Source organism: Rhipicephalus microplus, chromosome 5, assembly GCF_043290135.1.
Source record: "Rhipicephalus microplus isolate Deutch F79 chromosome 5, USDA_Rmic, whole genome shotgun sequence".
In the NCBI taxonomy this organism is placed as follows: domain Eukaryota; kingdom Metazoa; phylum Arthropoda; class Arachnida; order Ixodida; family Ixodidae; genus Rhipicephalus; species Rhipicephalus microplus.
This window is the reverse complement of record NC_134704.1, coordinates 45,668,639-45,689,170: the sequence shown is the minus strand read 5'-3', so window position 1 is coordinate 45,689,170 and position 20,532 is coordinate 45,668,639. Positions and strand designations below refer to the sequence as shown.

The following is a 20,532-nucleotide window of genomic DNA, read 5'->3' as shown; positions in this document are numbered from 1 at the left end:
TACCAATTTGCTATTCTAAGCGCGACACTGGTCAATGTCGAAAGGGCAGGGAAGAACCATCAAGTAGTTCCAAAGTTACCTTTTACATGCCCCGTTTCTTGCACACGCGACATCGAAGTAAAACTAAGGCGTAAAAGCAAATGTCAAGCGTCAGCTGGTAGGCACCTGAGTATCTTACTTAGTTATGGAACTTATTATGCCTTTTATTTCTAGGTCAGGTGACGTGTCTAGAGCTCTAAGCAAGGAAACTGAAATTGTAGATGCAGTACTGCTCGCAGCGACTATGACACGGTCAAAGTATATAAAGCGTCATAGATTCACCTCGCTAAGCAAGGCATCGGCATTTCTGAATGTTATCTCCAATGCTGTTGGCACAGTCTTCTCACTGCTTAGTAACCGCAATCTTTGCAGTAGTATGTTCAATGCACACAGAACAATAAAAAGATGCATTTTGGTAATGCGAACTACAAACACTTTCTAGCTGATTGTCAGTTACGGGACGATCGATATTGGAATGCGAAGATGCACCACGTATTACACTGAACTATTCAAACCAACAATGTCAAATTTGCGCCGAGTCACAAGACAACGATCAAATGAAGTTCGTTCGTCTTTCTTCACATCACAAATACCACCCTGAAAAGAAATCAAAAGTTCAAGCAACAAAGACATTGCTCAATTTCCTAAGGACAACGGACTTGCACGAGCGGCTGTAGACTCTCGATGATGCCATATACCGCGCAAGACTGCCGCTCAGCGCGATCACGTGTGTGTGTGTGTGCGCTTACCCTCTCTTTCTATACCCTTCTTTCAGTCTCTCCTTTCCCCTTCTACTGTGCAGGGTAGCATACCAGTTATGCCAAACTGGTCGTCCTTGTCTTTCCTTTCTTCCTCTACCCTGGTCGTGGCGGCTAGGTTTAGATGGAGGTGGAAAGGTAGAGGCCCGAGTAGTGCGCGATGTTGATGCACGTTAGAGAACACCAAATAGTCGAAATTTCCGGAGCCCCTTATTACAGTGTCCCTCATAATCATATAGTGGTGCTGAGACGTTAAACTTCAGGTACTATTACTACGTCTCTGGAAACACTGCGGTATCAGAGACTGCCAAGTCAAGGCAGGTGGCCTTTCTTCCGTCTTGCAAAAGCAAGAAAATAGTGAAGGTGATGTTCAGAAACGGACAGTGGTCGCAGGTTAGCTGGGTATTTGTTAACTGCTCCGCTTCAATCAGCGATAAACAGCAGCGCACTAGCCTTACAATAAAATACGTTACCACTAGCTCTTTAATCAGGCGTGGGATGACTGGTGCGCCAATGAGTTGCACGTCAGCAATCTATGACGTTACCAGAGGTGCCTTTCTCGTTGCCCGGCGTAGTACTGCAGGTGTTTTCGCAATGACTACGGTCAGTACCAACGCTTTCAGGTATACCAGAGTGCAGCGTACGAAAGTGCTTGCATATATCTCACCGCAATGTTGCTGGCAAAACACATTGCTTTAACACCGTCACATCTTTTTATTGCTCTGAAATAGGCCGCTTTTCGGGTTGATACGCAGACACAAGGTGAGAAAGAGTAAGGTATACTTTATTTTCGATTTTCAAAATTCCGCAGTTGTTACAGGCAAAAGTATGTCACGTGAGTAAAACTAGGAAGCGCCAATTCATTATTGTTGCCTTTCGTTCACACATTGGAGTCACTTATAGTCTGTCGGCTTGGCGCCGACACTAATACTACTACTAAATTCGAGATCCTACCCCGTACCCGCCGGTGGCTACAACGCACAACAGGCAGCGTTCTATGATGAACAGTATAGCCGAATGCATTTTATTGAAATCATCGACAACAAACACTGAAAACCACGGTCAGAGAGCTCGTCGTTACTGCCACCCGGCTCGCTCACTGTACATGCTCTCTGGGCTCACCATTGCGTAATGCAGTCGATATTTCGCTTCACTAGAAGTACTTGAGAGAGACTCGTTTCGACTAGCCATAGAACATAGCATTGTTCCGAAACAACAAACAATGGAACTTGTTTTAAAAATTCGAAAAAATCGCAGCTAAAACGCTGAAATGGGCAAGGCAGCGTGTGGAGGGCAGATCGCATGGCGAGAAATTAGTCCAGGTCGGCGAAATGTCCTCCACGTAATCCGTCAGAGAAGTTTTCAAGATGCGAAGCACGACAGAAGAAACCGTTTCACGTAGATTGCAACACGAGCCCGGCTTACGCGAACACTTGGCCACGAATAAGAGATTGACTTAGGAGGAGCTTCTCTGAGTAAACAATCGGCTCACCGCGATGACACCGATATGGAAGCTAAGCGATGCTAAGTGTAAAAAACAGTGTTATATTCGTTTATATTCGTCTGAAATTGCGTGTTACCACAATTTGTGACCTGTTATGTAACCTGAATAGAAAATACCGGGTGTATTTGTTGTTTCTTGGTCGTTGGGTTCCTGGGGCAAAGCATGGCTGTTAACGAGAAAAAGAAACGGCAATATTTTCCTTCCTGAGCAGCTTGTGTGTCGTTGTGTAAGTGGACTGAGTAAGCTAGATTTAAGGCTTGACGAAGCAAAGCACGCCGCGAAGCCATCGAAAAGTTGTTCGATGTCTGCCCTGGTATCATTACTTGAAATGTTTATGTTGAGGCGTATGACAAGTACTGTTCGTGTAGATGTACTGTTTGTTTCTCTGACGTCATTGTATCGCAAGTGAATTGAGACACAGGACGCATCGCTTCCATTTCAGGACAAAGGACAAGCAGGTTAAATGGAAACAGAGAGCTAATAGCTTCGAAAAAAAGAGAGGGGCGCGGGAGAAGGCCCTCAAGAGTGAGGCACGTGGCTGGACAAGTAGCGAATATTATGGGACAAAGGCAAGTCTTTGTCGCAATAAATAAAAACGAAGCGAAAGAGCAAAGCAAGGGCACTTTTTCTACGTATTTGCATTACAAACACAAAATAGTAGGCTAACGTAGGCGTTTACGCGGCTTAATAAAGGCTAGTGGATAACGTGGAACACGAGACGCGGACAGTTGTAGCATTGAAGTAAGACAGCAAGCAATGCGCGTTAGACTAACGACAGGGACAAGAAAAGATGAACACGAACAGTGGAAAGAAGACCGAACGACTGCGAGGTGAGCGAGGTGTGAGTATTTACCTTTCACGCGAACGCGATTCAGACCTCACAGGCATCGAAGCCATTGTGACCCGGAAATGGCAACAGTGTACAGAGACGTGTCGAGAGGCAAGGAAGCTTCGCGGTGAAGCCAAGTTCGCGGGCATTGCGTTTGAAATACTCCTCCGTAACATTACCGCATTCTAACAGATCCACTCTGATGGGTCTGTTAAGACTGACCACAGTGACTTAGCATAGACTAAATCATTGTTACTCACTGGACTGACTTCCTGTAGAAGCGGTTAGTCACAGTCCATCACAACCGAAATGATCTCAAGTTAAACGAATCACCCCGAACTTGGCTACCTGTCTCATCAGAACGGGCTCTTGTGTGTAAGGTGTTGTGTGCATTTGTTTTTTGACTTCGAGAGCACGTCTTCTTCAGCTGTCATTGCTTAAGCACGGCTGCCAAGGACGACACCGCCTAGCCTCGTGGACTCGTAGGCGGCGGCAGCGTCGGGTCCGGGAAGGGCGCTCGACGTGAAGGTGGTGTCAGCGGCTGGCCTGGACTCGGTGCCAGGCTCGTTGGTCACGACGTCGGCCCTGTAGCCGAACTCGTCGGCGACGTAGGTGACCACACGGGTACGGCCATCAGCGAGGCTCAGGGAGTAACGGCCAGACACGCGGCCAGTACCGTCGCCGGTCTCCTCGTGACCGTGGCTACCCTCGATGTCGTTGGAGACGTAGCCGAAGGAGTACGGCTGGGGCGGATCCACGGGCGCAGCCAGGAACGCCTGGCCACTCTGTAAGAGCACGCCGCGGAATGTAGATAACGAACCAGTACAATCAACTAATATTACGTGGTATCAACACGCTAATGGTGGCGTAAATATTTAATGGTGATGCAACAATATTAGTTAAAGTCAAACGAAGTTTACCCGGAGCTGGTCTTAATCTAGGCCTTGGTTGGCGTCGGTCACGAGCCCTTAACAGGCGACCGATGACGGAAGGAGCTTGTAGAACTAAGTGAAAGTTAGCATAGCTTACAAGTCCATACTTTCGTTTTCGGGTAACTATTTGGTGAACGAAGTTTCCCCGTTGTTATCAGCTGATAAACGATGAACATGGCGCGTAATAAAAAAGCGAGAAGAGAGAACACCAAATCACTGCGAATGGTTCGCTGCCGGCAGGAGTTAAAGCTTGCCAGAGACCATTTCTGAAATGAACAGTTCCGACAAAAACAAAGCTAAAGGAACACGCAGCCATGATAACTACACTGAGTGGCTATCGTTTCCATCAATATGAAGAACAAAATCAAAGAGCTATAAGAATACGTACTTAGCAAATGGTTTAGCTAATTTGAACGTATAACTTGAAACACATAGAGGAAAAAAAACAGAGTCCATCAGCAGAGTCTTATTGAACTTAAGGTTAGCATTATCTGGTAAACATATAAAGAAATAACGGACTGTCGAGAGCCACCGGCTGTGACTGTAATTTTAGCAGGCACCAGCACGGGTGAAATTTAGGCCGCAGGAAAGGAGAAAATACCTAATAGACCGTAAAACACGTCGCTGTCTCTCTACACGTCGTTGAGATACAATTTATCGAGCTTAGCCCGAAGAGAGAGAGCAGCAGGTCAGCGTACGTCACGCGTTGCCAACTTATCCCAAACGCGATCGGAATATGTCCCAGAAATCAGTAATTCTGCGAAAGTAAACACGCAGAAAATGAAGTGGAACAGGTCACATACACGGAGCTAGCTTCCGCTAGACACGACTTAGCTGGGCCGAACACCACAGCTCTGTTGGAAGCCGTTAACGGTCGCGCGACAAGAGGAAGCACCCTGTCGGCTCGGGGTCAATCTTAATTACTTACGGTTTCAAGGACCAGGTAGGCGCTGCATACGAGAAGGGCGAGTATGGCGTGCTGAAGGACGCAGCAGGTCCGCAGGCACGAGTCGTCATCATCGTGCGACCGAAATGGCGATGAGTCGACGAAGGTGGCCGTTCGTCCGTAAGGAAGGAACACGGTGCAAAAAAAATAACCAGAAAGAAGGGAAAATGTGGGAGAAAGCGTACAGTTAGTTTCTCTTTCAACCATGCTGAAGTTTCTTTTTAGTTTTTGAGTAACTCTATACGTTATTCTACGTTATACGTTATTCGTTTTCAATTTGTCCCTCTATTCAATATAGTAGCATTGACAGGAGGCTACATATGAAACAGGCACCCATGCGCGCGGTTTCGAGAATATGTAGAATTTGCAGGTATGATATATGTCGTGTAACCCATGTTTTTTCGTCCTTGAGATGAACTGCCCAGAGATTAACGTATAGGAAGCAAGTGCTCATTTTGGCACCAATGTGGCAATCCAAGTGACAGGTATTTAGAGAGGCAGCACGCATGCTAGGCGCGGCTGAGTTTATGACGATAGATGGCAAACACATGCATGCAAAACAAGAAAAAAAAGGGCTTGACTGTATGTGTATTAGGACAAACGTTAGTTTGCTTCGCACCACCTCTTGAGCGCAGGTTAATGTTGCCTTTATATCCACGAATGTAGTAGAGACGATATATCTATTCGTTAGCAAGCTAAGTACGCGACTGGAGTAGCTATCGCAACCTACGATGTCAAGAGTAACTTCTGAAGTGCCACTTCGCTGGAGCTACTAGTCTTTAACTTTGACCTAGTCTGACAGCAATCTCCAGCGTGTTAATTCCAACTTTATTAAGCTATTATACACGCGATAAATAAATAACAGAGACTGCTGTAATACAACTTATGGTATTAAGCGAAATCGTTGTGATGCATAAACACACATTTAAATTGTTGCTCACTAGTAAGCAGACCTAAATGTGCCGACCTTAGTCTATGCGGGCAGATGAACTACGGACCCTTCTAAATGTTGTACATAGTTCCTACGTTAGAAAGTCGGGGAAAGGCAGATAAAGTTGTAGGAATAGTTAAAGTTCCCCCGCACGCCTCAGTAAGGTTTACCCTCACACGCACCCTATCGATGAGGCAGCCCATAACCATCTTAATTATGCAACTACGCTGCGTGCTGGTAAGTCCATGTTGCCTCGGAGAAAAAACGAAGGGTTGCCGGAACGTGTATAACTAGACAGCTCTTTGTTCGTTAGTTGCCGACATGCTCTCACCTTGTACATGATTTGTTTTTCCTTGGCTCGTCGCGCCTCAGAAGGCAATTCCCGCGCAGAAGAACAGAGAAGCTAAAGGGACAGAAGAAGGAGACACCTCTGCACGATCTTGTCGTTGCGCCGGTGTTTCGCTTATATAGGCCAATCTCCCCATCTCGAAGAGGCCCCTCCCACTATTCGGCTCCGGGCTCCAATGGCAGCCGTCTCGACCCAGTAAGATTATTGTCTTTGGATTCCCAAATTTGCATATATATCCCCCCTTCCAGCCCGCTTTTGTCGAATTCGGTTAATTTCTCAAGCGGAGAAGCGCTATCGAGCGAAAGAAGAACAACAATCTCTTTTTCGCATCTTACTGCGATTGCTTTTCTTCCCCCCCCCCCTGGGGGGGCAATGTTACCCACGCGGATTTTTCGCCTTTGTGGTGAGGGTGTACGTATTCTTCCGAGATAAAACAGAAAGGACGGCATGAAGTACAGCGCCATGACGGTAAGCGAAGATTCCGGGCGAACTGACAAACGCCCGGTGACCCTCAAGCAACAACGACTGGGTATCGGTATCTCTAACCACCCTCACCTCTACACCTGAAGTCCACCGCCCGTATGAACATCCCCACCGCTGTCTGTATAAGCGATTATCATCTCGGCGGCACTACGAAAAAAAAAAACACAACCTCGCAGTTCCCGATCCATCGCTTTGTGCGTTCTCTTTGTCTTCTCTCATCCGTTTCTTCTTCTTTTTTCTGCTCATTTTACTTTGATGCTTTGTTTCGGGCGCGGCGTGTACGGGAATGGCTCGAAAGAAAGAAAACGTCCTCGAGAACACGATACCTTTCCAGAGTGCGTTATGCCTCTCCGTCGCTTTCTCGTATTTTTTTTGTGCTTGCGGTAGGCGCTTTGGTAGTCATGTTGAACACTTGCGCGATCTCTCTCCCTCTCTGCATGCCTGTCGGAATACAATTCACCCCTCCGAAGGGGTTTGGTGTTGAAATGAGTGAAATACGTCGTGGGAAGGAGCTCGCCCCCTGGGCAATCTAAGCCCTGCCTGCGGGGAAGGACATTCAGTTAGAGAAAACGCAAACCAGAATGAAAAAAAAAAACAGGAGCTACTCCTAAAGATCGCGACGTAATACAATGTAATGTTTGGATTCGGGAAGCTGGGGCGGTAGGCAAATAAGTAAGATTTACGCGCCGATTATTAGTAATGCGCATGTTTAATGTAATGCACGTAAATGTTTACCCATTCCAGGAAAGCATTTTTGAACGCCATATCTACGAAGCAGATGAACGCCCTATTGCCCTTGTGCCAGCGCGAAGGTTAGTGCACGCTTTGTGACATCATTTGTTTCCGAGTGAGGGTTCGCGAGCCCAGTGCCGGAACCAACCAAGGCTTGGAAAACGTGGTACGCAACAACGACAGCTGAGCCCTTGCTCTTATCACTGAAGTAGCATCATCTCTAACGCATTTGCTTAAGACGACTCAGAGGTGAAAGACATCTCTCTTTTGTCGCCTGTGTTGTTTCCCCCCTCCGCCCCCCACCGCTTTCCAAAATCTTTCTGCACCCAACGTACATTTTCTTTGCCTTCGAGATCGGGGGCGTTAAAAGGTAGTGGCACCTCGCATAGAGTTTCATACAATAATGCCTAGAGAGGAATCTGGCCCTGCAATCGTGTACCCTCATGGGAATTAAGGAAAGTACAGGCTTCGGATTAGGTCGCGTTAGCCAGTGAACTGTCTACGAATATTTACCTACAGTTTTAGTTTCGTTCTTCGCGTATAGTAGGTAGTATGATGGGTGCAAAGGACTGAAGCTGCGCCTTCCTTGTTCAAAGAAGCTGAAAACTGCTATGCCTCTCAATTTACTGCAACGCTGGAGTTGTATAAGTCGTGTTTGACAGTTTAATCGAAGCGTCGCCGACTCACCGCTGCGCATAGAAGTAGCGTCTCGTGCCAGTGCAAGATATCACATTGAGTTCCCGTTTCTTGTTAGTGCGTCTTGCCAAAACTCGTTGAAATCAACTGCAAAGCGACGGTGACGCAAAGTAGACGCACCGCCACGCCCTTCTAACTCGACTTCAAAACAAGACGAGAGGTGCGTTTGGGGCAGACCACTTGAACAGACGCACTTGGTATCGCAGCAGACAAAACGTTCAGTGTTTGTCACCTAATACTAAGCTGTTATTTCCATAAATAGATATTGCGTGTTTTCGAGGGCAAAACAAGAATGTTTGTTTTGAAACATTGTAAAAGAAATTCATTACATGTTGATGATAAATCTTGAACACAGTGGCAAAGCAATGCATACCCTGGTGGTTAAATTTGTCCACGTTTCGCTTCTACCGCCTAGTCACAAAAACCTTTTGCAATAAAGTTTGCATACGAAAAACTCAAGCAAGTTTCAATTAAACATAACTTCATATCACTTTGTTTTACACTCAGCAAACAAGCGTTGCGATTCTCAAGAACGTGATCCATCAGAAGGAGATCCGAAGCCTGTGCTTCCCATAATTCCCATGGGGGTACAAGCGCCGCTGAAGGAGCCCGCGTAGACAGCAGCGCCAGATTCCCCTCTAGGTCTTATTGTATGAAACTCTATGGCACCTCGCATATTTTTGCAGTGCCTTTGAGATCGGCCCATCTTTGACGAAGCGACGATGTCACGTGATGACGCCCAGGGACGCAATAGCATATATATATATATATATATATATATATATATATATATATATATATATATATATATATATATATATATATATATATATATATATATATATCCGCACCTATGCAATTGCACGTACCAACTTACTTACATAAATTATTATTGCCCCCCAAATTGTCACAATGGCATCATAGACGTTGAGGATTAGTGACGTCATGACAAGGTCATAAGGTGATGTTATCACATGAAGTTTTTTTTTTTTCGCAAGCCTAGTGTTGACGCCTACTGTCACTTTTCGAGTTCGATGATGCATCTGTGGTTTTCGCCTTAACAGACAACGACACGAATGGATACAATGGCGTTTTAGTAGTTTTGCGGCTGCCGAATCGCACCATCGACGACCTGGCGACCTTTAAATAACACAACTGGCTGTGAACACAAAGGCCAGGGAGACATGGCAAGTCGAAGCGAGTGTAGGATACGCCCTGGCGGCATGACTGACCTTTCAGGGCTGCCACCCTTTCCATCGCTGCGACTCACTGAGTTGTGCCAACTGAAATAATCGGCGAGTAAGTGCATCTACAACTAATTTAAAAAATGGCTGATCCCTCGTTTCAGGAATCGGTATAACACAAAGTTGAAACGTGTCTTCACCGATGTAGTTGAGCGTTTATTTTGCCTCGTTTCGCCCCAAGGGTGAAGAAATGTATGCTACAGCAACAAATTGCAATTTCATGCGAAGAACAGCAAGCAGCTTGCAGTGCGCTTACACTGTAAACTTACAGTGTGCACCTCATGCAGAAAAGCACGCACTAAGTGAGCAAACACAGCACGAGCGTGGAAAAATAACATGTCTCAGCTCGACACTTAAACCACGCTGCTCAAACGGAAAGGAAGAAGCACAAGACGGACGCACAAGTATACTCGAGACGAGCACGAACAACTGCCACAATTCTTACTTCATCACAAACGAGCAGCGAGCTCCTTTCGTAAACGCACCCGCGTCAGCGAGCGAAATGATCGTCGTGCTCTTCCGAATCACGATTCAGACTGACAAGCCAAGCGCGCAGTCCGAGATACCATGTCCCGTGGAGGCGTGCGTTCAAAGAAACGCAGGGCCGTTGCGCCATCTTGCTACTGAAGACGAAAACACGGTGTAGTTGAAAAGCTCTGAGGACATCCAACGGCATACGGTCTGTATAGACGGCTTGCTGTTATCAAGCTTGACAACGTACGCTCTGTAGCATGGTGGGTTGTGTCACGCTGTAAAGTGAGAGGCCACCGGTTCGACGTCCCGCAACAGAACTTTTCTTTATTTTTTTGCAATATCTTAGTACATTTTTACTGCGTCATATCCGTGACGGAAATACGTCAGCAGAGCCATGGTGAACCCCGGCATAAAACATTTCGTGTTACAAAATCATAAAACTATAGAAACCCTATGTTAATGAGTTTTACTGGACTACACCATAGCGACACATTACTGGTGTGGCTGCGCATCAGCCACCACTTTCAGGACAGATGCGGATTTTGGTATCGCATACGAGTAGGTCTGGCTTGGCTATGTGCGCACAAGAGTTGTTTGTCTCACAGGAAAATTTTTATTTGAATTTTAAACAGCGCCTGTCAACGCATTTTCACGTTGCCCAACCTGTTAGATATGTGTTTTTTTTTCACCTACTTCATATTTGCAGCAATATTAATTCGATGAAACACAGAACTTACGACTGAGGAAAAATATCGCTCCATTACCTTGGATATCAAATTAGCAATGATGACATAACAAAAAAAGTCAACATCAAGATGAACTCAGAAGAAGAGTGCTCACACCATTATTTCCCTCAGTCCTGTTTCGTGCAGCTCTGTGTGAAGTGTTGCATCAGTATTCATTTTACAAACTTGAACCAACAAGCAGGAAATAATTTTTTTAAACAGTACCGCCTGGAATAAATCATCCAGAACATGCATGTTATGTGTTTGTGTATATCACGCAAACATTCAGCCCCCACAGAAAAGCATTCATAACGATCGTTTATTGTAACACTTGTTGACCAATCAACACCAACATCAGTTCCAAGCAAGTCTTTCAGACAACGTTAAGGCCACATTCTTATAACAACCCTGTTTGAAATCACCAAGCATGTACACTGCCTTCTTTTTTTTTTCGTGATAGGAAAGTAGCTTGCATGGCTCAAGTGTTAATTACACATTGTAGTCCATAGCAGTGAAAAAATTTTGTGCAATCTGCAACAAGCCTGTGTTAGATAAAAGATAAGCATACAACTCGGTGGTGCATAGACCTGCGAATATCCTAATATGGCGACAAGATATCTCATGTTCTCAAGCAAAGGATGCTATTTTTATGCAGTAAAAATGATGTTATCAGCTTTTGTATGCTGCAGAAAACATCTCATATTCTGCAAGCTTGATTGATTGATTTGTGGGGTTCAACGTCCCAAAACCACCATATTATTATGAGAGACGCCGTAGTGGAGGACTCCGGAAATTTTAACCACCTGGGGTTCTTTAACGTGCAACCAAATCTGAGGACACGGGCCTACGACATTTCCGCCTCCATCGGAAATGCAGCCGCCGCAGCCGGGATTTGAACCCGCGACGTGCGGGTCAGCAGCCGAGTACCTTAGCCACTAGACCACTGCGGCGGGGCATTCTGCAAGCTATGTCGCCATGAAACACGCTAGCTGAACAATGCCATGAAAATTGGCATGCCCTGTACTCTAGTCTCATAAAAATTAACGGGCGTTCTTACATAACATCTGTTTTGAATAAGGTCGCATATCATGATGCAGCGTTATGGATATAAGTTATTCGAGACGTATGCTTGCTGAATTTTTCCCATGAAAGGGTCCTATAATAAAAAATGAAAATTTCACGATCACAAGAAAGTTTCATTTGTGAAAAGGAAGCTTTGTTTTGGCACCATCTCACACTCTCCCAACGTTCTAGTCATCAAATTCAAACTACGTTGAATAAAAGGATGCACTGACTTTATTTGTATCATTTAATACTGAGTACACTGCCCTAGTCAGTAGTAAGTTCAGGTAAGCAATACGGCAAACAGTGTGTGAGCATAAGAACTCACTGAGAATATATTCCAAGGTTTCATATTGTGGGCTTGGGTCACACACATTTTAACGCTAATAAGTTAGTGAACTGGAATCGACGAAATGTCATCACGGTTATGACAAATCGCCTGCGTCGGAAATTAGGCTGAAAACTGCTTCGGGATTTTTCACGTCAATGATCATGTGCACGCTATTCTCGGAAAAGTAGGCACAGGTCGGATTGGTGCGACCCGCTAAACAATTTATGTAGGAAATCGATCCATTGTTTTGCCAACACATAAGCAGATGTTTGACGAACGGAAAATATTACGAAATCAGAAAAATCTCAGTATTCGTAAGTTACAGAGTGTGTATAGTGTCTGCTACCTGTCTGTGACATTCCAATGTCACATAAGAATTGATACACGCTTGAAGTAAGATGCCATCTTAAATGTCCACAACTAATTCAAAGCTACAAAAACGACAGCTATAGTGTTGTTCAATTTTGTTTTGTTTTAACTGCCTTGCTGCGGAGATGTTCATCTTCATATTACCTAAGCTACTCCATTTCTATATCTTCAGCAGCTAAAAAAAAAGGAAGAACGAGAAAGGTTACCCAAAGTAAACAATGAGCAGTTAAAAAAACGCCTGTAGCACACTGAAACAAGTTATAGCTTGCTCAAGTTCACAACTTCCTGGGCTCGTTTAAAGCGCTGGTGCAATCAGATGCATATACGATGGATGCTGCCCCGTGGTATATAAAAGGCCAGGCATTCAGACAAAATAAAGGCGCACTAGCATAAGCACAGCACTCAGGCCTCATCAAATAGCCGCTATCACTACCAACCTTGCTGACATCAGAATAACAAACCGGCGAAGATAAGAAGACAGTAATGAACGATGCTGTATTCAAATAATGCAATCAAATGCTTCTGACACAAACTACTCATTAACAAAGAGATATGTGAGCGTCACATATGCAGCACTCCCTTCAGAGAGGCACATTGACTCTCTTTTAGAAGTCTTACAATGATACTCTTTTTCGAAAGCCAATGGCAGCATGCAGAGCTGCGTGCATCTCTACGCATCCATGCATAGCGTTGCATCCTGGCACGTAAATTACGAAATGCATATGATTGAGGCAGAAGGAAAAAGTCTCACTAGCGAAGGGACAGCTCTCATGTCTAACATAATCCCTATAATCTTTTGCTGAAGCCGAAAAAAAACCCTGGAAGGTAAGAATAAAGTGACCAAAAATGTATTCGATTGATGTAACCAAATGTTTACGTCGCAAACAACTCTCTAGCAAATCAGGTGCCCTTTGACTACTGCACACTTTGACTACTTACACACTGCAGGTGAGAGTCACATGTGGAGCACTCCCTTTAGCGAGGCACGTGTAGGGTGTCATGCAATGCCCCTCTTTTGGAAGGCCACGCGTGCCAGGACTTTCCTAAAGAGAGTCAACTTGCCCCTTTAAAGGATGTTCTAGATATGTCACTTGTACACGTATAAAAGGAGAACTCGTTTGAGTTTTTTAGAGTGTAAAGTGAAAGACAATAAGAAATGAAAGAGCGTGTTTTGACACTATTTTATATCTCTTAGCTTTTAGCCCTTTGACTACTGCACACTTTGACTACTTACACACTGCAGGTGGGAGTCACATGTGGAGCACTCCCTTTAGAGAGGCACGTGTAGGGTGTCATGCAATGCCCCTCTTTTGGAAGGCCACGCGTGCCAGGACTTTCCTAAAGAGAGTCAACTTGCCCCTTTAAAGGATGTTCTAGATATGTCAATTGTACACGTATAAAAGGAGAATTCGTTCGAGTTTTTTAGAGTGAAAGTGAAAGACAATAAGAAATGAAAGAGCGTGTTTTGACACTATTTTATATCTCTTAGCTTTTATTTTACCTTTGTTTGCACCGTAATATTTTGGTCAAGCATGAACCAACTATCCCAACAAGATATTTCGATTATGCAGCATCGCTAAGACTAAAATTGCTAACTTTTTGCGCGCCCTTAAATCACGATATTATCACGAGACCCGTCGTTTTGGGTTTTTTTTTATATATATATCTCGACCCCATTGGTTTCTTCCACATGCACCTATCTAAGCACGCGGTAATATTGCGTTTCGCCTCCACTGAGAATGCGTACGCGGTTATCGGGAAACGAACCCGCGCCTTGGAACTCGGCAAGCGAAACCTTACGCGCAAAACCTTCACGACGTGCGTTCCAGAAAGAACGGCTATTTCACCTGACTCATTCCGCTTTCGCACACTGTACAAATGCCACGGCATGGACTAGAAACAAAAAAGCTTAATAAAGAATCCAGCAGAAATAAGCAACTTCGACCTTTACGCCGAGACCTTTCGTACCATGTCGTCAAAAATTGGCTGCGCAGTGCTTACAATGAACATTTGACACAAGTAGCGCCGTGGGCAGAGTTGAGAAGGCTTTGGCACCGGGGAACTGTGGCTGTAGAATCCCCGCATCCTTGCGTTCTTCAGTGCCTCTCCCACAGGGATAATACAATGGAACGCGAGAGATTCCGTAGGCTACAGGACAGGGCGGCCCCTGCCGTGAAACTCTCTATATTAACTGTGTGCCCTGATCACATATACTCCCCAAGTTATGACTCGTAATAGACGACCTCGCCCTTTTCTGCGGGCAGGTAGGAGGGCGCCCTCAAGCGCGACGGCGCCGGTACCCACTGCTCCACGTTCGAAGACGCCGCAGCCGCGGCTGCGCGCGTCGGAGCAGAGTGCCTCGAACCTCCGGCCCGAGTCATGGATCTGTGCGCTGCCCTGGCAGCATCAGCACCGGGCAGGGCCTGCGAGTTGATGACCACGCCCGACGAACTGGCCGACTCGGTGCCCTGCTCGTTCGTCGAGATGCCAGCTCGGAAGCCGTCCTTGTCGGCGACGTACTTGACGACGCGCATGCGGCCGTCAGCGAGGGCGATGCGGTACGAGCCGCGCACGGTGCCGTGCTCGTCCCGGCTTTCCTCGCGGCCATGCGAGCCGTGCTTGTCCGAGCTGCCGTACGTGAAGCTGTACGGAGCCGGGGGCCTGAGATCGTCGTTGGCCTGGTAAGTCGACGTGTGGGAGAGAAGAGAGACGAATTAAGACAAGTAGATCCTGATTGCCAAAGCAATGGTTATGCTAAGTCTTGCGCCGAGCTGGTTTTGGTCACTCTGCCAAGCATGAAAGAACAATGTGAGAATAGGGTGATTGTGTATATAGGCGCAAAAATAAAATAAATACCTACATACATGCGCTGACATGCGCACAAGAAGATAATGATACCAGATTCAAGCTCAAGTATACGTTTCAAAGCCGAGTTTTCACAGTCATAGAAATTCCCTGTATACTAAGACCACAGAACAGCCATGAAGATCCGCATATGATAAGACATAGAATTTTGACACTGAAGTCAATTTCCCGATGGCACGCCTTATGACATCGACACCAGCGCGACGTCGGGCACAATGTCGATTCTGGTGACTGATGTCACGCAACAATACGGCTAATTGTGACGACGTAAAGTACGACAACATACAAAATGGTTGTTTTTTACGTCACCAACTGATCCATAGAGCGGAGCGACCGTAGAAACGTCACGATATTTTCTCCAAGCACGTGGCGAGATAATCATGCCATGTCATAACGTAAGGGTGCAGTAATAACCAAAAATAGTTTCAAAGTATTTAAATAATGTTTCAGGGTGCACTCATGTTTATCAGTACGATTTTTGGGCTCTTCCGGACGAACAACTGAACATTTTCGTTCCAGCAGCCCTTTATAGGAGATTACAAATAACAATATTTATAATAATAATGACACAGAAACTTTCTTTAAGGGCCATGGAACAGTTGCTCCAAGAACGAAAAAAGTATCTGTTGCGATGTTAATTGCAACAAAATTCAAGGGGCGCCCTGCCCCTCCCGAATTGATAATGACGAAGGAATTCCCATAAGAGAACACAATTACATTATGATCGAGTGCCGAAAAGCGAGACAGCCGCGAAATCCACGAAATGAAGATTTTCGTTAAATAAATTTTTGCTGTATTCCGAGGTTTTATTTGCCGAACCAAGATATTATCACAAGAAGAGCAGTGGGGGCTCCATACTACCTTAGACCAACTATTGTTCTCTAACATACGTTTGAGTACTAGGGCGTTCTTGGGCATAAAGAGCCACGATTTCGGTTGTTTTTGTTTGATTTTGATTATTCAGCCATGTCGTAAAACGCGACATTTCATCGCTAATCCGAAGAGAGAGCGAGAAAGATAAAATAAGAAAGATAGAGATAAGAAACTCTCCGGTTTGCGTTAATCTAGAACTACGTATGTTTAAGGTTGTTGTTTCACGATACGCTAAATCCTATAGTTCAATATAAGTCAGCAAAAGTCACGTTAGAAGGTGTAGGCTCTTTGCAGGCTTGCCGTCTGATAAAAGCGGCGCTTTCACAGAGAACGCAAAGAGTAGTAAAATAGGTGCTCACCCTGACCCGAGATGGTCTATCTTGAGTCTCATCCACATAGATGTCTCCCGCGCAGCTTGCCCTTGCCACGATAGCGGAAAGCACGAGGAGAGACGCCTGCGACCAGAGATAGTCCCGCACCACCGGGGTGAGAATAAGGAAGGTCAGAAGGTTCATACTCCTTTGAACAGAGTGTTTAGTCCCACGCGGGGCTACGAAATGACTTCATAAACTGTAAACTGTGAAAATTCTCGTAATATATGGTGTTTACGAGATTAGCATTTTTGTGTAGTGCCACAGCTAGTCCTCTTCACACATGATATTGTTACAGGGAGACGACAGAAGACGCGTACATTTACAGTATTTACACAATCAAAGTGATTGGGGCAACAACAGCCAAGATGGCGCGAACAAGAGACCACCCGCCCACCTCTTCTTCGTTCTCTGGTAAGGGGCACATAACTATAACCTCCGACTCGGTTCACCCGAACTAAGACGGTAGTCAGAAGGGCGATTATACACTTGCGTCGGTAAGGTTCGGTGTACGACAGGGCTTTCGAAGGACAACGCGAACGATGTCGGTGCGGGGACGAGTCGACAAGGACGAAGACAACGGTTCGATTTCACACGTTAAGTCGGTCATTAGATGGCATACACGATATGGATCGATGTATGGAAACAGGAGCTTCTCAGAAAGCCCAACACGGCGTGCTGGAGACCGAAGAAGTACAAGAGATCCAGGAAGAGAGCCAGTCATTGTCAGTCATCGTCATCCCGGCTACGGCACACACCAACACCGCCAACGAACAAGCCCCTAAAACACTAGAGGGTCGAAATTTCGAAGCCCTCCACTACGGCATCTCATATCAGTTTAGGAAGTAACACCCCAACAATTAATATTAAAGCAACTACACCTACGGGTTTGCAGGCAACCGTAGAGATATACCATTTCTCTTACATGCACCAGCCTTCTTACACACCGCTCGTTTGCGTGAGAACGACAATAGGTACTACAATGTACCTGTAGTTTTTTTCAGTGCCACATAAACTGGCAGGGCTGACTTCTGCGTGGTTTACAGGGATATACCAAGAGAGAAACTTGACCACATGTCATAGCTCACATACTTGTATTGTCGAAGGCCATTGCTTAGGGAATCACAGATCAAGGGGTTATGTAGTCAAAGTCAATTGCTTTGTGAAACTTCTTTCGTCATTGCTAAGCACGAAATTCTTGCAGTGCGTCTATTTTTCGGGTGGCACTAGTCAAGACGATTCTGAAAGTGCTTTTACGTACATGAAGATCTTCACAGAGGTGATAACTGCCCCCTATGGCCGCAGACGTGTAGCTATAAAAATCTCTGGAGCACCGGTCTCTCAGTATAGTTTACCATTTTATATAGCTGTTCATCGCTTGTTGCTTTCTCGAGAAAAACTGATTGATACACGGTGCTCTAAAACGACTTCAAACTAACAATACAACGCCAGCATACTGCCCAGATGAACGAAAGTTAACACTTGAATTATAATTTATCGCATATATTTGTGGCTGAGTTGACAAACTAGGTCCCCACTCCTACCTTTCATTACTACATGACGTCTGTCCTTGCATGCGAGGGAATCCTCGCGACCATTAAAAGTAAATGTTGTAAGCTTGCAAGATTGATCTGACTGCTCAAAACATAATATAGAGAAACAAAAAATATTGTTTACACTGCCTGGACTCAGCAAACATTATCGTTCCATTATACCACCCGTACAGTCACTGGTTCAGCGATTCTCATTTAGTGCTTCACACTAGCTTTCTGTATTTCGTGCCGACCTGTTGCGCCCCCGCGATCTCCGGCTACAGCGCAGCTCTGGCCGACTGGACTTACCCTACGCCATCTCTTGACGCCGACAACAGCTCTCGCCGAGTGGTGCCCCGTCCTTGGACTCCTGCGACCGTGTCCATCTTTCCTATCTCCTCTTTACTTCCACCGTTTTCTGTCATTCACTGTCTCTGCACCTCACTCTCTCCTTCCTCTCTATCTCTTCACCTTTTAATCCTATCCTTTTAATTCCTCCTTACCCTACTCCTCATGAGCTACTGTACTGTTGAGGTGTCACACTCTGATGCAGACCGTTACGGGGCTCACTTTTCTCTTCTTTTCTCCTTAAGAATCACATAAGAAAGAAAGAAGAAAGTGATTCACCGCACTAAATGAATCGATGCTATCTACGAAATTCGTTGTCATACGGCAGCAAACTTGCTGGCTTGACCATACATGCGTACTCAATATGAATGTAGGAGGACCGTTTCTGCGTTCCTATGCAAACTTCATGCTTCGATGTTAACCTTTAGTCTCTCCGAACCGGTATGACAGTTAAGACGAACTGACACATGTTCTGCCTCGGTAACCGATGTTCTGGAAGGAACACCAGCTTTTTTTTTCTTAAAAAAAGCTAATATGGTTTGTCAAAGTTATTAGTTACTCTAATGAAAGGTTACGTTTTATGCATGCAGAGTTTCGCTTTCCATGTGCGTGAATTACCTGCTCTTATTGGATCCTACTCCAGCACTTTGCTTTTCCGTGTCTTCATTAGCAGTAGGCATACAGCGACCAATAATCCATATTCTTTATATTCCTTCTTCATTCATCAAGGCACACTACCAAAGATCTCTAACGTATATTTGCCTCGATACTGATGTAACAGCTGCAGACGAGGTCTGCAGAGACGCATTATGAACATTGTTTGTTTGATACATCAATGCAAGTATCAAACTTTTCTGATTATAATGTCGTTTGTAGTGCATTCATAGCAGATTTCGCAACTTCACTGCGAAAGCGACCGCTCTCACGCTTTAATAATAAGTTTTCGAGTATTACGTCCCAAAACCTCGATAAAATTATGAGAGACTCTGTAGTAGAAGGCTCTGGAAGTTTCCTACACCCACATCTAAGCCCTCGGCCCTCTAGCATCTTCCCTCCATCGAAATGCGGCTGCCGCGGCCAGGATTCAATCCAGCGACCTCCGGGTCACTAGTATAGCCACATATCTATTAGAACACCGCAACTGGTCATTAACAAACTTTAACAAAACAGCACACGCGCCTGTTCACTCAATGCCTTCCCGGCAGGGATGAGCTGTCACGCCCGAACCAACGGCAACATTCTCGATTTTCGTATCTTATAGCCTGGCCGCGGCGTTTGAGGCAATCGTAGCGTCAGCAGCGCTTCTTGTGAGCACACCCGGAGCCCACACGACAGCTGTACGTATAGCGAAGATGATACCATGACGACGGTCATGTCAAGCGGCTATAGGCCGTGCAGCGCTGGACGACAGGACGACGGGGCGGTTGCAAAACGCACTCCCACGTTCACATACACAGCTGGGCGACAAGTGTACGATGCCGATGCGTGCGACACGTGTGCTGAACCCGCGGCGCGCACGACTTGAAGCCTTACCTTGAACATCGCGCTCGTTTCCGATGACGATTCGGACAAACACTGCTGACAAGCTCTGCAACTAGTGACGTCTCCTCACAGGGCGCTCGCCGTTTTATACACATTACAGCGCTGAATGCATGAGTTTGCAAAACAGCGATTGCGTATGCCACGGACGAATCATGGGAGGTGAAGGATAAGGGCATGGGTGAAAGTATACGCGCAAGTTGGGCATGATGAGTGAGACCCGTCTACTTTAGTGGTCACGCTCCGTGAACGACTCATCACTTCCGGGACATCTGAAAAAAGAAAATACGCGACATGAAGAGCTGTGGGTGAATATGTGGCATGAGGTGGAGGGCGTCCTTTTAGTTGCTGGTGACCCTCGTTTCGAAAGTGCCAGAATCGGAGCCAAACACTTGATCTCTTAGGCAAGTCGACCTTCTTCGGCATGGGAGTGTTGTAGCGGGTAGCGAGGCGTGACAGGAGAACCACAGAGAACGAAGCCTGGCGTAATGTTTTAAACGCCGCCGCTTCCGCGATGCATAAATTGTGCGCGTACCACTATGCCCGGACGGATGAGCGTATATAGAGATGAAGGGAAGTTTTCAGTCGGAAGACATGTCG

General features: G+C 45.7%; 2 protein-coding genes across 2 annotated transcripts; both read right to left on the bottom strand.

Annotated features, from left to right (window-relative positions):
- Window positions 1-1,560: 1,560 nt before the first annotated feature.
- LOC119174633 (cuticle protein 10.9) lies at window positions 1,561-6,429 on the bottom strand. The gene is made up of 3 exons (XM_037425620.2): window positions 6,271-6,429; window positions 4,991-5,041; window positions 1,561-3,915 (listed from the first exon to the last, which is right to left on the bottom strand). Exons 1-3 carry the CDS (start codon window positions 6,277-6,279, stop codon window positions 3,568-3,570), a joined length of 408 nt encoding a protein of 135 aa, XP_037281517.1. The 5' UTR covers window positions 6,280-6,429; the 3' UTR covers window positions 1,561-3,567.
- Window positions 6,430-10,945: 4,516 nt separating this feature from the next.
- LOC119174634 (uncharacterized) lies at window positions 10,946-20,072 on the bottom strand. The gene is made up of 3 exons (XM_037425621.2): window positions 19,927-20,072; window positions 16,502-16,597; window positions 10,946-15,082 (listed from the first exon to the last, which is right to left on the bottom strand). The coding sequence occupies exons 1-3, from the start codon at window positions 19,933-19,935 to the stop codon at window positions 14,627-14,629; spliced, it is 561 nt and encodes a 186-aa protein (XP_037281518.2). The 5' UTR covers window positions 19,936-20,072; the 3' UTR covers window positions 10,946-14,626.
- Window positions 20,073-20,532: the final 460 nt, after the last annotated feature.